General features: G+C 42.8%; 1 protein-coding gene across 2 annotated transcripts in view; it reads left to right on the forward strand.

The window, feature by feature from the left end:
* The window catches only part of nr6a1a (nuclear receptor subfamily 6, group A, member 1a), a 130,134-nt gene that overhangs the window by 100,173 nt on the left and 5,658 nt on the right, over positions 1-24,303 (forward strand). For both annotated transcript variants that reach the window (XM_039620540.1, XM_039620541.1), the window contains 7 exons: positions 13,651-13,881; positions 17,157-17,212; positions 18,074-18,234; positions 18,886-19,116; positions 20,535-20,789; positions 23,077-23,198; positions 23,279-23,431. In XM_039620540.1, coding sequence (XP_039476474.1) covers positions 13,651-13,881; positions 17,157-17,212; positions 18,074-18,234; positions 18,886-19,116; positions 20,535-20,789; positions 23,077-23,198; positions 23,279-23,431 — 1,209 coding nt within the window. The remainder of the gene's footprint in view (positions 1-13,650; positions 13,882-17,156; positions 17,213-18,073; positions 18,235-18,885; positions 19,117-20,534; positions 20,790-23,076; positions 23,199-23,278; positions 23,432-24,303) is intronic.

Consider the following 24,303-nt stretch of genomic DNA (forward strand, 5'->3'; position numbering starts at 1 on the left):
CTCAGTTGTGTGTACATGTGTGGAGATGATGGCAGTTTCTGCCTTCACACTTGGTGTTAAAGTCCAGTGTGATCTTTGCTAGCATGCCAGCATTAGTGTCAAACTACATTCTACATACTGTGTTTCCCATACTGCAACTGCAAGCCACAGCTTTTCCCTGCACCTCCCTCTGCTGGCCCAGTCTCTTCCACCAGGTCAGGAGCACTGAACAGTAGGATCGTGTTGCATTGTAAGCAAAAGATAAAAAAAACCACATTTTCACAAACATGTGCATACATTTTTTGTCAGCTTATTATTTTAAGTTTTCCATTTAGTCGTACTAACTAAATAAAGACAAAAAGTCCATCCATCCATAAATGACTGGCCCATCTGTGGCTCGTGGACACACTTGTTGAATCGCTGTCACCTCACACTTATATCATTCCTCTGTAGAGCACCTACACTTTTACCCAAAATCTTAAAATGACTTCTGAGAACGTGGACTTTCTACAAGAGTTCTGAGAACTATGAAAATATTCCTACAGGAGAATAGCACTTTTAGTTTGATTGTTTATCAGAACGAGATTAAAAGCTGAGGTCAGATTGTCTAAGCACTGTCTGGTTTTCCGAAACGCTCTTGTTAAGAATTTTTAGTCGATCTGGAATAAAAGCCAAATAGACAACGAGCCACCAAGATAAAAAGCAAACATCAGCTTCTCTTTATCAGAACATGGCTAATCCACAAAAATGAAAGTTCCTTGTCACAGTTCAAAAGATATGAAATGCTTAATCAAGTTCAAAAATGGTTCTCAGACATTCAAAAACCTTTTTTGTTTGTCCTTCACTCTATCTTCTAATAAAACATGTGGCATAATACTCAACACTATTATCCTTTTAGTTTATTTTTTTTTCTTTTTTCTTATTTTTACTTGAATAGTTTTTTCCTGGAAAGCAATCGGAAACTGGAAGAAACTTTTTTTGTGTATATAGAGAAACACAGGACGTATTTGGTTGGTAATGTGAGCAAGCTTTATGATAGAAGGTGTCAGCTTTACAGTTTTACATTTATGGCACTCAGAGTAATTTTTGTTTTTACATGCTTTTACTTTGAAAGGCAGATTTTTTTTCAGTACGTGTTGCTTTTATGTCTCTGTTTTTGCTTTCACTTGAGACCTAAGCCATGTGGGAAGAGTTCAGTCGCATGTCAGAAATGTCAGGGTCAACTATTATATTTAGAAAGTCATGAGTATTTAACTTCGGTCATCTCCTGGCAGAAGGAGGAGCGATACGATGTGACATGGGAGATGACGTGTGTGAAGGTGTGAATCACTCTGTTTTATATGGCGGCCATGCACTTGAAAGAGGGTGAGAGATTTGGCAAATAAGCCTGAATGAAGGCAGCTAATAGCTATTGTGTTTTTAGCTCAGTGAAGGAAGTTGGGTGTTTCACGTGGGGTGGCCAGTGAAATATGTGGTTTCAACATGTTCTCTGAATGGGCGCTCAGGCTGACAAATGGCTGGCTGAGGAGGTGACGACGCATTTTATGGCGCCACAGTACAGTAGAAGGATTTATTTTCTTTTTCTTAGGTCTGAATTTGTGCTGCTGCTGTTAGAAGAACAACAGTTCGTTGGGTCTTTATTCTTCATGAAGGTGTCACTCTGCTTTATCCTAAAGCTCATCAGCTGTGAAGCTCTTTCTATTCAGACTGAAGTTTGGCTGAACCGCCCATCACTTCACACCTGAGTCGTCTCAGTAAAGTTTATTCAGTTTTTGTATGCAGATGCTTAAAAATACATTCTAAGATTTCATATAGTCGTTCAGCAATCCAAGTTTCAGTGTGGAGCACACACTTGTTTTTGTGTGTGCCGATACCGAGCAGCAGAATAAATTCACTGTGAGAGACTAGAGTCATTGTTTCATGTGTAACATCACACTAAAAATGGAACAAATAGATATAGCCAAGAATATATATACATACATACATACACACACACACACACACACACACACACACACACACACACACACATATATATATATGTATGTATGTATATATATATATATATATACAAAAGAAAAACAAAACACCCCTCTCGCCCCTGCGGGCGGTTTATCCTTCAAGCTCGGGTCCTCTACCAGAGGCCTGGGAGCTTGAGGGTCCTGCGCAGTATCTTAGCTGTTCCCAGGACTGCGCTCTTCTGGACAGAGATCTCCGATGTTGTTCCCGGGATCTGCTGGAGCCACTCGCCTAGCTTGGGAGTCACCGCACCTAGTGCTCCGATTACCACGGGGACCACCGTTACCTTCACCCTCCACATCCTCTCGAGCTCTTCTCTGAGCCCTTGGTATTTCTCCAGCTTCTCGTGTTCCTTCTTCCTGATATTGCTGTCATTCGGAACCGCTACATCGATCACTACAGCCGTCTTCTTCTGTTTGTCTACCACCACTATGTCCGGTTGGTTAGCCACCACCATTTTGTCCGTCTGCATCTGGAAGTCCCACAGGATCTTAGCTCGGTCATTCTCCATCACCCTTGGGGCATCTCCCATTTTGACCTCGGGACTTCCAGGTTATACTCGGCACAGATGTTCCTGTACACTATGCCGGCCACTTGGTTATGGCGCGTTCCATGTATGCCTTGCCTGCTAGCATCTTGCACCCTGCTGTTATGTGCTGGATTGTCTCTGGGGCATCTTTACACAGCCTGCACCTGGGGTCTTGCCTGGTGTGATAGACCCCAGCCTCTATGGATCTTGTACTCAGAGCTTGTTCTTGTGCTGCCATGATTAGTGCCTCTGTGCTGTCTTTCAGTCCAGCTTTGTCCAGCCACTGGTAGGATTTCTGGATATCAGCCACCTCCTCTATCTGCCGGTGGTACATACCGTGCAGGGGCCTGTCCTTCCATGATGGTTCCTCGTCTCCCTCCTCTTTCTTGGGTTTCTGCTGCCTGAGGTATTCACTGAGCACTCGGTCAGTTGGGGCCATCTTCCCAATGTATTCTTGGATGTTCGTTGTCTCATCCTGGACTGTGGTGCTGACACTCACCAGTCCCCGGCCCCTTCCTTCCGCTTAGCGTACAGCCTCAGGGTGCTGGACTTGGGGTGAAACCCTCCATGCATGGTAAGGAGCTTTCTTGTCTTTATGTCAGTGGCTTCTATCTCCTCCTTTGGCCAGCCTATTACCCCAGCAGGGTACCTGATCACGGGCAGGGCGTGAGGTGTTGATGGCCCGGATCTTGTTCTTACCGCTCAGCTGACTCCTCAGGACTTGCCTGACCCTCTGCAGGTACTTGGTGGTTGCAGCTTTCCTAGCAGCCTCTTCATGGTTCCCATTCGCCTGTGGGATCCCCAGGTACTTGTAACTGTCCTCTATGTCTGCAATGTTGCCTTCTGGTAGTTCAATCCCCTCAGTTCTGACTACCTTCCCTCTCTTTGTTACCATCCGACTACACTTCTCCAGTCCGAATGACATCCCGATGTCATTGCTGTATAGCCTGGTAGTGTGGATCAGTGAATCGATGTCTCGTTCACTCTTGGCATACAGCTTGATGTCATCCATGTACAGGAGGTGGCTGACAACTGCTCCGTTTCGTAGTCGGTATCCGTAGCCAGTCTTGTTAATGATCTCACTGAGGGGGATGTTATATTGGTTTCACTGGTAAAAATAAATAATTGAAATGGGTATATATTTGTTTTTTGTTAAGTTGCCTAATAATTATGCACAGTAATAGTCACCTGCACACACAGATATCCCCTAAAATAGCTAAAACTAAAAACAAACTAAAACTACTTCAAAAACATTCAGCTTTGATATTAATGAGTTTTTTGGGTTCATTGAGAACATGGTTGTTGTTCAATAATAAAATTATTCCTCAAAAATACAACTTGCCTAATAATTCTGCACTCCCTGTACATGGAAGCTCCTGTCAGGCATCATATCGGCTAAGATGAACAGGCACATGGGTCAATACATGAGCGGGGCACAGAAAGGGATTGGCAAGAATACCAGAGGCGCAAAACACCAGCTACTGGTAGACAGAACAGTCAACCGAGACTGCAAGACCAGACTGACCAACCTGTGCACTGCCTGGATTGATTACAAGAAGGCCTATGACTCAATGCCCCACAGCTGGATACTGGAATGCCTAGAATTGTACAAGATCAACAGGACCCTAAGAGCCTTCATCAGGAACTCAATGGGGATGTGGCGTACAACACTAGAGGCCAACTCCAAGCCCATAGCACAAGTCACCATCAAGTGCAGGATCTACCAAAGAGATGCTCTGTCCCCACTGCTGTTCTGCATAGGCCTGAACCCCCTCAGTGAGATCATTAACAAGACTGGCTACGGATACCGACTACGAAACAGAGCAGTTGTCAGCCACCTCCTGTACATGGATGACATCAAGCTGTATGCCAAGAGTGAACGAGACATCGATTCACTGATCCACACTACCAGAATATACAGCAATGACATTGGAATGTCATTCGGACTGGAGAAGTGTAGTCGGATGGTAACAAAGAGAGGGAAGGTAGTCAGAACTGAGGGGATTGAACTACCAGAAGGCAACATTGCAGACATAGAGGACAGTTACAAGTACCTGGGGATCCTGCAAGCGAATGGGAACCATGAAGAGGGCGCTAGGAAAGCTGCAACCACCAAGTACCTGCAGAGGGTCAGGCAAGTCCTGAGGAGTCAGCTGAACGGTAAGAACAAGATCCGGGCCATCAACACCTACGCCCTGCCCGTGATCAGGTACCCAGCTGGGGTAATAGGCTGGCCAAAGGAGGAGATAGAAGCCACTGACATAAAGACAAGAAAGCTCCTTACCATGCATGGAAGGTTTCACCCCAAGTCCAGCACCCTGAGGCTGTACGCTAAGCGGAAGGAAGGGGGCCGGGGACTGGTGAGTGTCAGCACCACAGTCCAGGATGAGACAACGAACATCCAAGAATACATCACGAAGATGGCCCCAACTGACAGCGTGCTCAGTGAATACCTCAGGCAGCAGAAACCCAAGAAAGAGGAGGAAGGCGAGGAAACATCATGGAAGGACAGGCCCCTGCACGGTATGTACCACCGGCAGATAGAGGAGGTGGCTGATATCCAGAAATCCTACCAGTGGCTGGACAAAGCTGGACTGAAAGACAGCACAGAGGCACTAATCATGGCAGCACAAGAACAAGCTCTGAGTACAAGATCCATAGAGGCTGGGGTCTATCACACCAGGCAAGACCCCAGGTGCAGGCTGTGTAAAGATGCCCCAGAGACAATCCAGCACATAACAGCAGGGTGCAAGATGCTAGCAGGCAAGGCATACATGGAATGCCATAACCAAGTTGCCGGCATAGTGTACAGGAACATCTGTGCCGAGTATAACCTGGAAGTCCCGAGGTCAAAATGGGAGATGCCCCCAAGGGTGATGGAGAATGACCGAGCTAAGATCCTGTGGGACTTCCAGATACAGACGGACAAAATGGTGGTGGCTAACCAACCGGACATAGTGGTGGTAGACAAACAGAAGAAGACGGCCGTAGTGATCGATGTAGCGGTTCAATGACAGCAATATCAGGAAGAAGGAACACGAGAAGCTGGAGAAATACCAAGGGCTCAGAGAAGAGCTCGAGAGGATGTGGAGGGTGAAGGTGACGGTGGTCCCCGTGGTAATCGGAGCACTAGGTGCGGTGACGCCCAAGCTAGGCGAGTGGCTCCAGCAGATCCTGGGAACAACATCGGAGATCTCTGTCCAGAAGAGCGCAGTCCTGGGAACAGCTAAGATATTGCGAGGGGACCTCAAGCTCCCAGGCCTCTGGTAGAGGACCCGAGCTTGAAGGATAAACCGCCCGCAGGGGCGTAGATGGGTGTTTTTTTTTCTTTTTATATATATATATATATATACATACATACATATATATATGTGTGTGTGTGTGTGTGTGTGTGTGTGTGTGTGTGTGTGTGTGTGTGTATATATATGTGTGTGTGTGTGTGTGTGTGTGTGTGTGTGTATATATGTATATGTGTGTGTGTGTGTGTGTGTGTGTGACACAAATTATGGACTCGTCCAGAGTCACCATGGGCCTCTTGGCTGCATTTCTGATCAGCGCTCTCCTTGTTCGGCCTGTGAGTTTAGGTGGACGGCCTTGTCTTGGTAGGTTTACAGTTGTGCCATACTCCTTCCATTTCTGAATGGTCGCTGAACAGTGCTCCGTGGGATGTTCAAGGCTTGGGAAATCTTTTGTAGCCTAAGCCTGCTTTAAATTTCTCAATAACTTTATCCCTGACCTGTCTGGTGTGTTCTTTGGACTTCGTGGTGTTGTTGCTCCCAATATTCTCTTAGACAACCTCTGAGGCCGTCACAGGGCAGTTGTGGAGCTGTTTTGCAAAGAAGAATGGGCAAGAATTTCAGTCTGTAGATGTGCAAAGCTGGTAGAGACATACCCTAAAAGACTGGCAGCTGTTAATTGCAGCAAAAGGTGGTTCTACAAAGTATTGACTCAGAGGGCTGAATAATTACGCACACCCCACTTTCAGTTATTTATTTGTAAAAAATGTTTGGAATCATGTATGATTTTCGTTCCACTTCTCACGTGTACACCACTTTGTATTGGTCTTTCACCTGGAATTCCAATAAAATTGATTCATGTTTGTGGCTGTAATGTGACAAAATGTGGAAAAGTTCAAGGGGGCGAATACTTTTGCAAGCCACTGTATATATATATATATATATATATATATATATATATATATATATATATATATATATATATATATATATATATATATATATATATATATATATATATATATATATTTACCTCAAAGCACACTGTGCGCTGTCGATCTTACGTGCTGCACAATAATGTTTAATATTTAGTATTTACTGTTATATTCCCATAGATCATCGTGATGTTGTTTATTATGTTGTTTTTTTTTTTTTCTTCTGCTTGTTTTCTTTTTTCTTTCTCAACAGGTGATCCAGGTGATCGATATATGTATTTTTTGTCTGCTTATTTTGTTGGTTTTTTGCCCTTTTTCCCCGTCCTCTTCCCCGCTGTTTTTCTTTCCTCTTCTTTCTCCCTTTCTTTTCCCCAGTCAAGTCTGTCCCATATTTAGCAAGTGAAAATAAAATAAACAATAAAAGGTGAATCAAATGGACCAATACGGCAAGGCTGGGATGGTCCATTTGGTAAAGTAAATCCGTTGGGCATCTTTCTTCGCCTTTAGACAATAATTCTGATGGCAAAAGAGCCAAACGGGACAGGCAAAAAAAAAAAAAAAAAAAAAAAAAATTTGTACATTTTCCAATATTTTGTTATCATAAACTATCTGTCATCGATATTCATCCAAGTCTTCTTGGCAGTACCAAGGAGAATGGTTGGTTGCAGTGAGTTTGTGTTCCCGGGTTAAAGTGTGCTCACTGTTCTGGAAACACTTTGGAAAGCTGTGGCTTCCCGACTCGGACAATAGTCTTTTGGTTCCTTCTGTCACATTTTCTCCTGTTTTCCTGCCTCCATGTTTCCACCCTCCACAACATGTTTCCTTATAGAAGTAATGTAAAGCCCTTTGTTTAGATCCTGATCTTCTAACATCGTCATGGTGATACAAACAGAATAGGCAGGTATGCACGTTTAATGAATCCAGTGTTCATTTTATGTATGCACTTGATTTTTTTGCATTTATAATAGTGAGTAAGACTCTTTGAGATTACGAGTAAGGAGAAGCTGACAGGGACAGCGTGTCCTCACATCATCTGAGAGCTGTGTACTTATTGCTCTGAGTGTGTATTATGCTAGCTTGTCACCTTGCAACAGGTGCACTGCTGCTGACAACATAGAACTGAAGTGAACATCCACTTACTTAACAGCCAGTTTGTGCCTGACTGTGCTTTAAATGAACCTCTTTATAAACCAGAACATTGTACAGTTCATTCAGGTTCATTGGCACTTATGTGTTAATACTTTAATATGTTGAAACTCATTGAAAAGTCACCGTGTCTGTTATGAATCTGAATTATAGGACTTTTCATGTAAAGCCTAAAACAGGATGAGGAGCTGCAAATGTAGGCTGCTCTTATTGTTTGTTAATGTTAATATTTCAGAGCCAGTGTTTATGTTTCATGTTGTTTCTTCCTCTTTATCTTTGAGGTCAGTTATTATCATATCATAGCTTTCCATTTCAAATGTCAAACTTTTCAACCAATCAGATCCAGAGGGAACTTGGTGTTAGTCTGCAAAAGCAACTAAAAGTACGGCGAAACTATAGTAGTCAAAAAAACAAACAGTCAAAATGTATGCTCCAGATTATGAGCATCAGTTTCAGTGTCACAGAAACCAGTATAGAGTGTGAAGCCCTGGGAAGGCTGTGTCCATTTTGGATCGCACCAGCAGGCAAACTGATCTTTAGTTTGTCATATTTAAGTGCATCGACTGCTGTGAGTGGGCATCATGTGTCATATGCTGCCTGGTCTAAGCCACAGGGAGTGTTTTTGTTTGTACATGCGTGTGTGACTTCCTGTTTTGTGCTACCTGCAAGGAAGGACAGCTGTGCAAACTATCCTGATTTAAAGAGAAGCTAGTTCCAGAGTGGGTTTGAACATTTTTGATTTTTAATGGTTTGGAAACGTAAAAATGCTCAAAATAAAGTTTTAAAGGTCAGATGTGAATAGGTAATATTAGGAAAGACAATGAGATGTTTTTATTGTTTTATACTCAAGAACATAACCTTAAAAACTGAATCTAATAAAATATTAGCATTGCATTAATCATGTTTCACTTACATTGCTTTTAAGAAAATGATCAAACGAGGCAGTGCCAGGAGACGTTTCTCTAACTGCTGGGGCTTTCTCTCAGAGTCGACTTAACCTGTGTACCGTATAGAGTTAATCACCAGAATAGTTAAATTCTAATCCCAGGACGGGCTCACCGTGTGACGGCCCATTGTCTCGTACAGTATAGCTGCCCCTGCAGTCTTCAGCAGGCAGCAAACTTAAACCTCACACCATTTAAATGGTAATCTGTCTCAGGGCTTTAGAAGTCCTCTATTCACCATTCTGGGAGAGGCTTTATGCCACCCCCCCGCCCCCCTCTGCCTCCTTCTAATTACTTTTAGTACATGAACCCGGCAGCCTGCTTATCCAGGCCCCTCCCCTCTCTCTGGGAGGCTTAGCTCTCACCTCAGTCACATATCTCTTTCTGATGAGCTGCCCCTTCAAATTATACACGCACAAAAGTTTAATCCCACTCATTTGAATAATAAAGATTATGTTACTGTGGTCTGTTTATTGTCAAAACACTGTGCCTCCTAATCAGGATGCATGACTGGGTCAACCATTTACAACAGCCACAGTATCAGGTTTCCTCAAGCCAGCATGTCCCACGAGCTAAACGGCAACACCTCACTGTGTGTGTGTGTGTGTGTGTGTGTGTGCGTGTGCGTACGTGTGTGTGTGTGTTGGATTCTTCTGGTGATTTAGCCACACACACACACACACACAACAGGTTCAAAAGTCATGTTCTTTAGTGTGTGATTTTTGTCAAGTGCACAGGTGGGTTTAATGTTAAGACTCACCAGGTGAATCTTCCCAGGATAAAGTAGAACACTTTATTAAATCAGTACCAAGTCATTTTGTCATTATTCCAAAGTTGGTTCATTCTTTGCTTAAATGCAGGTTGATTTAAAAATGCCTGTATGACTTTAGTTGGGTCTAAAAAGAAAAAAACTTCACATTAAATTGATAAATAAGGTTTGATTGTTTGTTTGTATGTTTGGCAGTTTCTGAGCAAGAATGAGGCGTTAACTTTAACTGCTCTATTTTATAGTTAGAGGGATTCAGAAGAAGGGCCCAGCACAGTACATATAGGTACAACAACAAGCTCTAGAAGCCTTCATACAGTCAGTCTCAGGAAACATGTCTGTCACCATGACTGGCTTTCCCACCACAGCTGCAGTGCAGTGCATTAGACACGAGTCTTACATTAAAAAGATCTACAGGTTAATCTTCAAGCTCAGCAGGCAGCATTAACCTACCGAACAGCAGCCTCCTTCTGACTTGTCCGTAATGGCCGTAGCCCTTTGTCATCACAGCCGCTGGTCACAGCAGAAAGGACAGTGAGTGGACTTCATAATACAAGATGTCTTGTTGCTGGCCAATAACAGACAACCAAACACAACTGCTGGGTGAAAAACAAACATACAAAAAAAGAAAATCTAAAAACTGGTACCTCAACTTATTTTATTTCTTTCATTTTTAAAACACAATATACAAACAAACATAGGTGAGTGCTGTATATAAAACATGGGCATTAGGAGGTTGTATCACAGCTGAGAGTGTACCTTAAACCTGCAGATGGCTGGCAGGGAGTGCCTTCTTTGTTAATAAGGACTGGTGTTACATGGAAGTCTATGACAAAATGGCCCTGGACCCATTTATTGGATGATATTGGTTAACATTTTCCCTGATAAGTTTATGGTTTGTTGCAATTTAAAGTCTTATTAATTATCAGACAGTGGTTTTAAAGTCTCTGCACACCCGAATGAATGACAGGTGCATCGGACCAAGATATATATTTTTTTTTAATAAATTCTAATAAATTTAAATCTCAGTTTTCACTGTTATATTGAGTCACAACATTTCAGCCCAAATAACCTTCTAGTATCATCCATCCATCCATCCATCTTCTTCCGCTTATCCTGAACGTGGTTGTGGGGGCAGCAGCCTAAGCAGAGAACCCAGACCTTCCTCTCCCACCCACCTCCTCCAGGTTGTCCGGGGGAACACCAAGGCGTTCCCAGGCCAGGTGAGCGATATAATCTCTGCAGCTTGTCCTGGGTCTGTCCCGTTGCCTCCTCCCATTGGGACATGCCCAGAATGCCTCACCTGGGAGGTGTCCAGGACGCATCCTTGTCAGCTCACCTCAGCTGGCTCCTTTCGATGTGGAGGAGCAGCGGCTCTACTCTGAACCCCTCCCTGATGGCTGAACTTCTCACCCTATCTCTAAGGGAGAGGCCAGCCACCCTTCGGAGGAAGCTTCTGCCGCTGTTATCTTCAATGTCATTGTTTTGGTCACTACCCAAAGCTCATGATAGGTGAGGTTAGGGACACAGATCAACGAGTAGAGTTTTAGCTTCGCTTTTACGCTCAGCTCTCTTTATCACGATGGACCAGCGTCTGCATCACTCCGTCTGTCGATCTCCCAGTCCTCTCTCTCCTCACTTGTGAACAAGACTCTGAGATATTTAAACTCCTCAGCTTGGGCAGGAATTTGTCCATGACCCAGACTGGGTACCCCACCTGTTTCTGGGTGAGGACCACGACTCAGGTGCCAGAGGTCACCTACTAATCAGAAGGTTGAGGGTTTGATCCCCGTCTGCTCCAGTGTAGGGCCAAATATCCTTGGGCAAGATGAAAACCTCCTTTCAAAAATATTTGCAAAGTCAGAATTAAAGATGATATTTTCCAAAGCTTTGTGTTCAGACTGTAAATGCCCAACACAGACACTGAACACTGCAGTGGAGAAATGGAGGCCTGACCCTGCACCTGTGGACTGTTTGAATGGCAGCATCACTCCACGTTAATGGAGGCCTGCTCTTCTATGCTCCTGTTAGCTGTGAAAATATCTCTCAGCATTACTAACCAGCTAGCAGTGTTCATTTTGATAGTAAATTCAGATTTATCCTGATAAGGAGACAAATGTAAGTGCGCAATTTTGGAGAGACAGCAACACCCACTCATTAACATCAGCCAGAAATCTCTCCCTACACCTGTGGATGAACAGGGCGAAATATGGAAACAGACAAAATAATAAATACCCCAAACCTCAGGTGGATGATCAGTGATGGGAGCGTAGTGCCCCGTCCTGCAGAACTGATAAATAGAATTGTGCATTTTCTGTCTGTCAGAAAGTGTTTAAGAGGGTGACCATTTCCAACTTCCTGGCACAACGTGTGAGTCACAATGGAAACTTTTTCAAAATGACTTTCTGTTCAAAGTTGATGCTAAATTTATATACTTGTCAGATCCAGTTAATCCCAAAGATCAAAGAGAAAAATGAATGAATAAGAAATCAAATTCAGTTTTTCCTCGTCATTGTGTATGTTATAAAAAACAGGTTGATTATCTGGATTTTTAGCAGGTGTAGCTACTGTGGGTGCAGTGAAACTTCACACATGGTGCTTGATGCTTGTCTGTTTTCAGCTCAGAATCAACGTGTCCGCTTGTTAAGTTAGAAATGAAGTTAAATTAATAGTTTTTGCCTTGAGACATGGCAGTTAATACAAGGGACGAACTGGCAGCTGTTATTTAAATCAGCCTTAAATATAAGAAAGTTAGGCAGTAAACCCTGGATAAGAGTATGTTTCAAAATTTATTAATTATTCCATTAAATTAATAATATGTATTCCTAATTCATTTTCATAAATCCATTTACTTACTTCTCCTTTTTTAGTTTAGTTTTTAAAAGATCATTTTTTTAATTCTGAAAATTTGAAAACATTTTCCACTGAATTATCAAATAATGAATAATATTATTGTCAAAATACAAAAAAAAAATTGTATTTGTCGCACAATTCACAGTAAGTAACAAAACGACACATATTTCGAGGCTCTCCTGGTCCTTCATAGAGGAGGGGTGGAGAACTGCTTTTTGGTGTGTGTGTGTGTGCGATGAGGCTTAACTCTGCGAACAGCCGAGAACACGCGCTGTAACTTAATTCTCAGCTTCCTCGGTGAGTTTCATTATGTGCGTTCTGTGGCCTGGAGGTAGATGGAGGATTAAGGAAAGATTTTCAGCAGCTTCCTCAAATTGCTGTCTTTCCAGTTTGAGAGTAGCTCTGTGATTAACAAAGTGTAGCTTCACAACGATGGTCCTGTGTTGGCTCCGGCTCTCTTTGATCCTCTTCCCCTCCTTCATGCTGTATTTCTCCTTCTGCACTTCTTCTCGAATCACCATGGGACCCGTTTCCCTTCTCACTGTCTTTCATGGTCAGCCAGCTGCCACACCAGTCTTACAAACACACACTGGTATCATTTTAACTTCTATTTTACATCATTTTATCCAGGACATCAAATACATGTGAGCCCATTCCCCACATGTGTTCCTACCACCCTCCCTTCATAACTACTTTTCATTGTTTGAGGCAATCAGCCAAAACTGTGCGCTCTTTAAGGAAACAGAATGAAGGTTAATGATTGAGGGGGCGCCTGTGTGGAACATGTGTGCTAACACTAAGGATGCAACAGGTGCTGGCTACAGTAATATTGTCACATATTGTTACCTGAAGCAAGTTTTGTGAAATGTCAGGTGTCGTCTAAGAGAGCGGCGTCTTTATCAGAAACTGTGAGGAAGAGGAGAGAAAGGAGATGCTGTAAACAAATCAGCTGTGTCCTTTGAGCTCATTCAGACCTGCAGACATTTCTCAGCTCTCCATTGTACTGCCTGTTATACCTCCACTTTCACTAAATGAGAGTTGGAGCTTAAGAATCCTTTGGATTATCCAGTGCCTGGCTAGCACTTAAGGCCCAGCCGCCTTCGTGATTTCAATTAAAAATGTGTGCCTTCAGCAAGGTTTTTGCTCCCACTACCTTTTTTTAAGCTTTAGATGAATTACAGTAAAGACACTGATGGAAATGGTTCTAAATCCTCTCCTGTGCCCACTCTCCTTCCATCTGCAGATGATCCAACTGACCAGCGTACTTGCCTTATCTGTGGAGATCGCGCCACAGGCCTGCACTATGGCATCATCTCCTGCGAGGGCTGCAAGGGCTTCTTCAAGCGCAGCATCTGCAACAAGCGCGTGTACCGCTGCAGCCGCGACAAAAACTGCGAGATGTCACGCAAGCAGCGCAACCGCTGCCAGTACTGCCGCCTGCTCAAGTGCCTTCAGATGGGAATGAACCGTAAAGGTAAAGTAGATGTTTCCAGCCACCAAAAACAGACGTTTGTTTGGTAATAAATGTCTGACTCGTCCAGTCGTGGTAACCATGAAAAAAGAACTAGTACCCAGACCAGAAAAGAATCAGAGGTACTACAGTAGTCTTTGAAGGTCGTGTCTGGAGAGCTTGAAAAAGAAGGTGACTGGACTTTTTTAAATTTGACGTCTCTGAAATGAAACGTCTTCACAAACTTCCAGTCACCTTGTTTTTCTAAGACTGGTTTTAACAGTTATTTTTCAGTACAGTACACTATCAGCCATGGCGCTGAAACCAACGGCAGGGAGTTTTTTCTATCCTCTAAGTGTTTCATGCTCTGATGCATCCATCGGAGAGCAACTTAGGGTTAATGTCTTGGCCAAGGATATTTGGCATGCAGACCTTGGCAAGCACGCGGGGATCGAACCACCAAACTTCCAATTAGTAGGTGACCATCTGTACTCCCTGAGCTACGGGCAACCTTTGATTTAAGCATTCATGTGGACTTCACTGTGACATGTGCCACTTACTTAAACACTGTTGTAGACGGAGCACTTCCCCTGAATATCCACAGCAAGCCTGATTCAATGAGGCCACACGTTTAAACCATCCATACCTCAAGGATGGACTAACAGATGCTGTTCCCTGGAACAACACTGACAGTAGGTTACACGATATGAAAAAATGAGTTTGAAAGATGCTGTAATTCATCTTAGTAGCTAACGACTCCTCATAAAGCATGTGTGTAGTCTGCTTTAGCCCAGCTTACAGTCACGTTCTGTATTCCAAAGCAATATTCAGTTACACTTTTCCAAAAACCACCTTATAGTTAACATGTGACCGGTTTAAGATGACATAGTAACAAGATGCAGCTCTGCTGAGTCTCTGTTTTAACTTGTGGTTAAAGTTCAAACTACATAGCAGTTTTTAAATGTTGCTGATAGGCCACGTTACACCAGAGTTATGATAAAACATCTACACAGTAGGGCTGTTCGATATAACGATATATATCGGATGACGATAGAAAAACGTCTATCGTTTCATTTTACGCTATTGTTTGTTTCGTGGTGTCGCAAAATAAACTGTTTACGGCAATATTTTTCATCGTTTTGATGGTCACTGTAGTGGCTATATTGATTTCTTAAAGTTCTCTCTTTCTCTTATATTTAATATAACCACACTAGGGACGGACAAGCGCCTGTTTTTATGCGTTGTCGTTAGCAACAACGACGGTAAAACCATCGCGTGTCCGCTTGTTTATGTTCCACATAAACCTTTCACAATAAAGCTCAAGATCCTGTTGAGACTTTTCAAAATAAACTGAATCACGTGAAAGAGCAGATTATTTACGGATGAGAAGCAAAAAAGAGCCGTCAGGTGCTAAAAAATAAACCTTAGACTAAAACGTTAGAACAGGCTTTGCCCCGCAGCACGCTGTGTAATAAATACTCACAAAGAAAACGGCGGCTGTTACAACTTATGTCTATAAATGTATCGTTTCATGCATCAGTTAAAACACTGGACTCCAGCTGCATGACGCGCAGCTGGAAACACTTCCCGCAAGTCGAGCTGCCCGAGATTCACAGAATTTACAGAAAATGTTAAATTTTTGTGATTTATATCGTTATCGCGACGATAGAATTCTTATATCGGGATATGAGATTTTGGTCATATCGCACAGCCCTACTACACAGTGCTTTTTTTCTAAATAATATATGTTTAGTGCAGGAAGGAACAATGAACATGGCCGCGCTAACAACAACAACAAACCAAGGAAAAATGCCTCCCCCTTCCTATTGGTGGAAAAATGTACCAATCCAAAATTGATATGGCTGAATGTGACCTTTGTTGTTTAGGAATAGGTCAAAGTTGTGGGAGAGAGTTAGGGATATCGATAGGGAGCTTTGAGATGGGAGAGATTTGTGATGTTTGGAGTGTGTGGTTAGTGTGTAGTGTAGCTGTTTGTTTTGTTCTGTGTGTCAAAACAATAAGTACACCACTGAATGTCACAGTCAAAGACAGGCTGCAGTGTCAACGCTGCGTGCAGGTGGAAGACACCTCCTGCTGTCTCATAGTGGACACAAACTATTTTTTGGAGTTGCACAATAACTTGTGTGGCGTCTCACTGTGACACCTAACACTTCTCTCATTTTTCAACTTCTCATTTTCAAGTTATGAAAATGATTCACTAAATATGTTTAACTTTTTCCTACTTTTATGTTTCTTGTCTGATTTTTAGATCATTGTGTTAATGCAGTACGTCACAATGAATAAATAACTGTAAAATCAGCCATGTGAGATCGTGCTGAAAACAATGAAACCAAACAAGGCGAGGTAAACGGTTTTTAAAGGTGAAATACAAAGTAGTCAAATCAGCCCAATAAATCCTGAAAGATGAGGTTTAAGTTTTTGGTAAAAAGGTGTTCACAGTGCAGATTTGTGGCACTTTGTGTAAATGTAAGCTGTAACAGAAACTCCCCCTCATGTTCAGTAGCTAGATTGTTGTACTTATTGGGCTACATGCTTATTTATTAAAAGGTTCTACAGTACAGAAAATCAAAATTCATATTTTTTATGTTACTGAAACTATGTGGGCTAAAGAAAAAAAGAAGGTTACACACTGTGTATATGAAACATGTGTATAGATCTGCCCCTGAAATTTAGATGTGTCAAAATCAGGTTTTTAAGATGTCTGCTGAGTGGCAGAGCTGCTTCTGTCGGGACTTTGCCCCGTTTATCTGTGAGCTAAACAAACAGCTGCTCGCAAAGTCCCTGAAAACCTGGAAAGGCTTAAATGTGGCAATTCTACCAATAAATCTGTGTTTCTCCCTCCTGGACTTTGGGAATGCTTAGTGACACACACACACACACACACACACGATTTAAGAAAGCAGATCGGAGCTGCAGTTTTTCTTCCACAGACACGTGCTGCCCCCATGTGGCTAAAACTTGTAAGTGACTGTCCTCATGGCCTTATTCTTCAAATGCCTGTCTTAGAATGGACCCAGACACACTAATCACAGTGACTTTATCTACACTGAAGAACCATTATGTAACACTCGCACACAAACACTAAGACTGTGAAATGAAATGTACTTTGCTTGTAAGTGTATCGAAAAAATATGACTGCCTGGCAGCAGAAAAGCTGTATTTGGAAGTGGATGGTGGGACAGTTTTGCGTGATGTGCTTTAGCCACTAGGGAGAGCTGTGACACTGATCATGTTTGGTTAATGGAACAAATGTCTTTTTCCTGCTTTTTGTCATGTAGCAATCAGAGAGGACGGCATGCCTGGAGGGAGGAACAAAAGCATTGGGCCTGTGCAGGTAAATGGACTGAAGGACTGTGTTGTTTGTGGCGCGCGCTGACCTTTCCCTGGCTCCGAGTCAGCCTGAGCATCATCGCTGTGGCTCAGCCTCTGAGGAATTGTGCTTACAGTAAACCCACTCAGATCACAAGCCATTAAATAACACAGAGCTGGAGTGCTGCAGTCCTACTCTTCGGGATGCTCATAATGAGAGCGAGCCCTGACCTTGTTATATCATCTGTATAATCGTGTAGCAGCTGATTAGTCCCCATTCAGCGGTGCCTTCATTATTAACATGAAGCAAGGGAACAAATGGTCAGAAAAATGTGTGACATGAGGATAAGTACCACTGAGCCGCTATTCACAGGGAGGGACGCGGTCGATTCATTCGGGCTCAATTGAACGAGTCAAAACAGAGAAACACAGCTTCCATTAAGAACCAGCGCCCTTAATGAAAGGAGGACCTTTCTGTCATGAATATGGAATGAAAACGCCTGTTACAGTATTTGGGATGAACTGAAATGAAAGTGAATTGACCTCCCACAGACACGAGACGTGGTATGTGCAGGCTTGCTGAAGCCTTTCAGAATGCCTTTTGTCTGTGTTTTCTGCTCGTGCTGACCTGCACAGATCTTATTATTTTAAGTGTGTGACTCATCCAATCAAACGCGCGCACACACACACGCCTCTTTTCTTTCTGTGTCATTATGTGATTGTGTCCTTGCTCCTCAGCATTTTAATGAAAAGCCGTGCGCTGCTAGTTGGTGCTAATCAATTGAACTGATGCACATGCGTGGATGTGCTGTAAGCTCCAAACCTCCCTTTGTGTGTGTGTGTGTGTGTGTGTGTGTGTGTGTGTGTGTGCGCGCACGTGTTCTAGATAACAGAGGAGGAGATCGAACGGATCATGTCGGGCCAGGAGTTCAAGGAGGACGCCCCGGAGCACACCTGGGGCAACAACGGCGACAGCGACCACAGCTCGCCAAGCAACGGCGCCTCGGAGGGCAACCAGCCGTCGCCTGCCTCCACTCTGTCGTCCAAGTGAGTCGTTCATCTCATCCGCTCAGCTACGCGCCACTGGCACTCGCCCCATCTTTGAGATAATGAGCCGGCCCTGACAGTCTAACACCTCGTTCCCATCTCACCCAGACTTTAGTTAAAGTATTCATCGGCCAAAGAATGCCTGAATATGCAGCTCCTCAGGCTCGCTGATGACAACCAAACACAAAGAGCTCACCGCACTATCTGCTGTTCTTGCTTGGAGACGAGCATATTGTCTATCTGCACTCATCAAGGACAAATATTGTCTAGGTACTTGCATGATGGCATTTATTTTAGTCTCATTTTGTGTAAACATCAGGTTTTATCTCAGCAGCCTGAAAACTATTCAGGGGGATGGCTTTTTTTCTTTTTTTTATGAGATGGAATTAAACCTTGCCAGAAATGAACAGCAAACAGAAAGCCTGCATCGCATGGGCTCGTGCACAGGCCCAGAATGCAAAGTTTAGTCTGCAAGTTTGTGAAAAAATGCAAAGAGTTTGATTGGGGATGAAGCACAGCACATCAGGGTGAGGTTAAAGGAGGGTTTGCCTGAGAAATGCAAACCCCGACGTGGTGAGCCAGCGTGTTTTTGTCCCCTCAGTACTAACAAAATCTGGATTACTGTAACCTTTGACCTTTGTGTGCTTCCAGTCGCTCCGCTGAAATGAACGGCTACACAGCAGCCCTGCGGGACCAGTACATTAACACCTCCATGCCCACGCATTACCAGCTCCTGCCTCACCTGTTCAGCTACGCCGCCCAGTCTGGCCTGCTGGCCTCTCAGCCCCGCAACCTCTACCCACAGTCCCACCCTCTGGTGCAGCAGCTGGTGGCTGCTGAAGAGCTGACCCCTCTGACCACTCCAATGCTTATAGAAGAAGAGTGAGTTCATACTCAGCATTATGCATTGTGTAGAGGCGTGGCCAAATGAAAGGAGTGCCGCTGGTTTCAGAAAGCACAATTCTCAATTAGATACAATTAGATACTCATTTTGTAGCAAACAGTTCTTCCCAGTAAACCAAACTTGTTAGTCTTTTTCTAATTGTATGTCGTGAACGTTGCCATTTACCTTGGTAAGTGAGGTGTAGGTGTGTTGGAATAGGAATTAGGCTCTTGTGGAGAACCTCTGTGTTAATATTTTGAGAGCCTGGCACCCTCACAAGCTTTCCAACAGGAGGATATTCTCTGAATATAAAGTTCATGCCACAGAGAGCTAGGATCATATGTTTTTGGTCGTTGATGCTGACTGCGTGAGGTTTTCTTCACATATTCTTCTTCATCATTTCTTCCACTTCCACATACACTGAAGCATCCCCACAGCATTAATTCCCACCATCAGTGTTCTTGGGCTTGCCTTTCCTTTCTGTGTACAAACACTAGCAGTGTCCCTGTGACCAAACAACTCTGGTTTTGTGTTATTTGACCAAAGGACAAAGGATCTTTATCCAGGTTGTCCTCAGCATACTGGCCTTGAATGAGTCTCTTCTGCAAACGTGGAGCTCTTCTGGTCTGCAACCAAACATCTCCTGCGTTGTGAGCTCTGTGCTTCATTACTTTTTCCTTTTCCCCCTGAAGTCTAAAGTGATTTGTTTTTGGCTTGATGCATTTTCACGTGGCAGCTCAAACTGCTGCCAACGTTTTTATAGTGCGTGTAAACTGGAAGATACAACACGCAGCGGTTTGTGCTGTGGCTCAGTAAAAAGGTCGGTTGTTGAGTGGGTGGGATAATTATATTGACCATGATAAGTGTTTTTTTCCCAAAATAATTCTGTTATTGTGAACAGATGGAATTTATGTTTTCTAAAGGAAGTTAGTTAGAAATGCTCTGCTGACATTTTCCTGCTCTTTTAAAAACACCTGAGAAAAAGTTAAAGTTATTTTTTCTCCTCGTCTGTATAAAGGTCAAAATTTGAAGTCTGGGGAGGTTTCTGATTATCCGTCCTCATTCCTCATTATTTTACATTTATTCCTCAGCTGGATTCAGTGAAACGCTTTAGGAAATGGCCTGAAGTCAGCTGCTCTCTGTTGGTGACAGAGGTCTCATGTAGAATTTTGGAGATTTAGTTGAAGGCTAAGCAGATCTCCTGCGTTGTGAAATGAGGAGAATATAGAGGGACAGGAAATCAGACAGGGAGGGACGTGAAGGCCGCTGAAAACAGGAATAAGTAAACTACAGCTGTGTGTTGTGGAGTGGAATGCTGTTTTGAGCCATGTCAGGTCCTTTTTGACACAATCAGAGTTTTCCTGCCCACCTCATATGTGTCCATCCTAACCACGTGTCGTTATTATTTGCTCACTAGGTACAAAGTAACACAAGTGGAGCTGTTTGCTCTGCTGTGCCGTCTGGCAGACGAGCTGCTCTTCCGCCAGATCTCCTGGATCAAGAAGCTGCCCTTCTTCTGTGAGCTCTCCATAGAGGACTACACCTGCCTGCTCAGCTCCACCTGGCAGGAGCTCATCCTGCTCTCCTGCCTCACTATCTACAGTGGCCAGATCTTTGGAGAGCTGGCTGACATCACCGCAAAGTACACGCCATCTGACGACGAGCTTCAGGGGTGAGTGGCGAGTGCTTAAAGAGCAAAAGGAGAAAACAATTGGTTGTTTCGTTTATGAGCTTTAGAATAACTTGAATTATTGAAGAGCCAAGAAAACACCTACATTTACTCCATTTAGTTTATAACTATTAAATAACTCCCCTGTCTTTCTTAGAGGTGCACAGAACAAACGATATAATAGATGGACACTGACGTCGTCCACTGGTTTCTGAGCTCTTGTTTTGAAGCCTTAGGATTAGTTTGTTTTACCATGGCCACCGTGGTTTGAAAAAAACAAACAGACAACAATAACATGTCATGAGGAGGGGCGGGTCTGCTTGCTCATTGGCTTATCAGCATCATTAGCCAATGAGCAAGTAGAACCAAGTTGAACCCTCCTTGTTGAAGCATAGGATTACTTATATTTCCAAAAGAGACATTATTTTTGTATTCAATAAAGGCCAAAAAAAAGTTATCAAGAAAGTGTTTAACAGAGGTCAAGTCTTTTTGCAACTACAGCTATCGCCATCTGGTGGCCGTTATGGCATTTCTGCGTTGACGTGCTTTTACCAAAGTAGAACCTGCAGTCAGCTGTGCTTCACTTACTGCTCTCAGAAACTTGGTTTCAGCCACGGCTGTTTTCTCTTTTTAGGGAAAGAGCTATGTGTGTACCCACTAGCAGACAACCGATAGAGTTAGCAACTAGCTAACTTCTAAAGCAGATCTTAAAGCAAAGTCAGCGTATGAAAGACAAGAAATAGGGCTCCGAATGATGGCTTACAGTGCAATTTGTGTGCTGGTATTGTAACAAGACAGCTGTTTGTAACTTTGTAACTGTCATTCAAATCATTTATTCATATAGCACCAAATCACAACAGCAGCTATAAAAACTCTACAATAATAGTTTTTTGTAGAACGTTTTGTAAAACCTTCTTGGAATGTTACAGTTAGACTTTACTGGGTTAGCAACATAAATCATTTATTACTATTACCATTACTATTGACTAATATTGAATTAGCATATTTCCCTCTAGTGTTATGTAAGCCTATTCCAGTCCTATGTTTGTATCACTAACAACGCAAGCTAGCTAGCTGGCACAGACAATGACCTTTAGATTGTGGATGTTTTCATATTATTTTCTGTCATCAATAATAGAAATATTAGCCTTTTAGGAGCTTTTGAACCTGAAGCATCTGCAAGCTAAAAAAATCTCCACAAGGCTGCTGATGAGGGCTGGTAAGGAGGCTAACTGTTTAAGCGACAGTGCAGAAACAGCCAAGGCTAGCTTCTATGCCAGCTTTTATGCTAGCTTTTAGCAGTAGAGAACTTCTGAATTACTATATAGTAATTTTGTAACAGAGACCTTGCCAGACACTGAAGTTAAGTAGCTTAAGCAAGAAAAACAACAAGTGATCTAATTCTATAGTCATGATATTGATACGTAGCAGAAAGAACTGCCTTCATTCGTGTTGTCTGTTTTGATAATTCAGCCTCACCCACAGCAGTCACAGTGGGGCTGTTTCACTATAAGATATTAAATGTTTCTTTTTAGTCTCTGGGAGCTGTGCTAATTCAGTGTTTCAGTAGAAATGAGGACAGCAATCAGGAATTCAACATTCCCTCTGCACAGCCAAGATGTTTCACTTTGTGAGCTCATCATCTCTAAAAGGGTTTAATATTTTTCTCCAAGTGTTATTGCTGGGTGAGGCCCAGTGAAGTGGTCCGTGAAGAGGAGGACTCCTCAGAGCTGAGCTGTGGCTAGCACTGTCTGGCATGTTCACTATATACGCTTGTTTCTCTTGAAGTAGAAAAGGATGCGTGGGGGAAGAGAGGGAGTGTTCCTGTGTAAATCAAACATGTATAATTTGACCTTCTGACACGTTCTCCTAATATAACTCTGCTGCTTCAGTCAATTTGCCCACAGTTTAGTGGTTTTAGACGTGGACGTTTGATTTACAGTGGCATTGTTGAAGTTTGTGAAAGAGATTAGAAGTGCAAGGCAGAAAATTGATGTTTAAAACGTGGAATGAACTTATGAATCTTCTCTTCAAAAAGCTGTGGAATGAGCAGGATGCTTTAAGCACTTTTAATAGATCTGACATATTTCCTCCCTCATTTGCTTTGCCTTGTCCATTCAAGCATGGAAGCTTAAGATAATGGTGCTGAGGGGATTTTTGTCTTCTTTTTTATGTGGATTGTAGTGGGGACAGCAACTCATGGTTTGAGTTGGAGCCTTAAAGGCACCGTCTAGCTTCATAGATCTGCGTTTTTTCAGCTTAACTGACAAGTCTGTGTGTGATTCCTCAGATTCAGCGAGGATGGGATGGAAGTAATGGAGAGGTTGATCATTCTGTTTCGCAAACTCCACCATTTAAAGATCAGCAATGAGGAGTACGCCTGTATGAAAACCATCAACTTCCTCAATCAAGGTAACAACAAAATCTCCAGCGTGTTGAGTTTTTGCCATCGCGACCTTCCCCGCTTGACTTTGATAGCTTCTGCTCCACAGATATCAGAGGACTGTCCAACATCTCCCAGCTTGAGCAGCTGAATAAGCGCTATTGGTGCGTGTGTCAGGACTACATTGAGTCCAAGTACCCACTGCAGCCTAAACGCTTCCCTGAGATCATGATGTGTCTGCCGGACATCCGCTGCATCTCAAGTAAGGCCTCAAAGAACTGTTTAGACTATTATTGAAGACTGACTTTAGAAACACATTTAGATACTCATATGCTAGTTTTTTGAACTTTTGCCCACTTTTGTCAGAAAATGTGATACTATCCAGTGTATTGTGCCACACCGATTTGTATTCAGCCATGAAAGTCGAAAAGCCTCTTTTTCAGTTTCTGTCCTTATGACCTGTGTTGTTCCTCTACGGTGCCATGTCTTTGGGGAGAAACACTGCAATGCCAAAACCCATTGCAAAATTTTATATTTAATTAATTATTTGGTTAAATTATTTGAGCTAATGGGATAAAAGAAAACATGGCTTTTGTTATTAACACAAACACTATAAAAAGTGCATTCACCCTGTAAGACCCAACCCATCAAAAAATAGCCAGAAAATTCAGATTTTTTGGAGCTGAGATATTTATCAACCCTTATAATAAAATCCACACATTTTATTTTGTTATATCATGTTGTGTATGATTTATTTTTTGTATTCCATTTGACACATTGGGCGTTTTTGGGCAACTTTTTGTTAACAACAATGTTAATTTTAGACAAAAAAAAAGCTGTCCGTAACATTTTGAAATTATGGCAAGTATTGATCATGTTGATGAGACTGAGGTCTCAGAAACTCATGTAGTAAATATGATACAAAGATACACCGGGTTTGGCTGGAAAGCTAGCTTGAATCACAATCTAGTTACTTTTGTGGTTTTACCTCATAAATTGAATCAAACACAACCAACTGGAATGTTCAATTTTCTAGTAATAAATACCATCATGGCCAAACCTTTGGATAAATAGAGACACTTTGCATACATTTCTTGTATTCGCCAATAAAACTCTTTGAAACTTTTGAATGAT

The sequence above is a fragment of the Oreochromis aureus genome, linkage group 12, assembly GCF_013358895.1.
Source record: "Oreochromis aureus strain Israel breed Guangdong linkage group 12, ZZ_aureus, whole genome shotgun sequence".
Taxonomy (NCBI): Eukaryota; Metazoa; Chordata; class Actinopteri; order Cichliformes; family Cichlidae; genus Oreochromis; species Oreochromis aureus.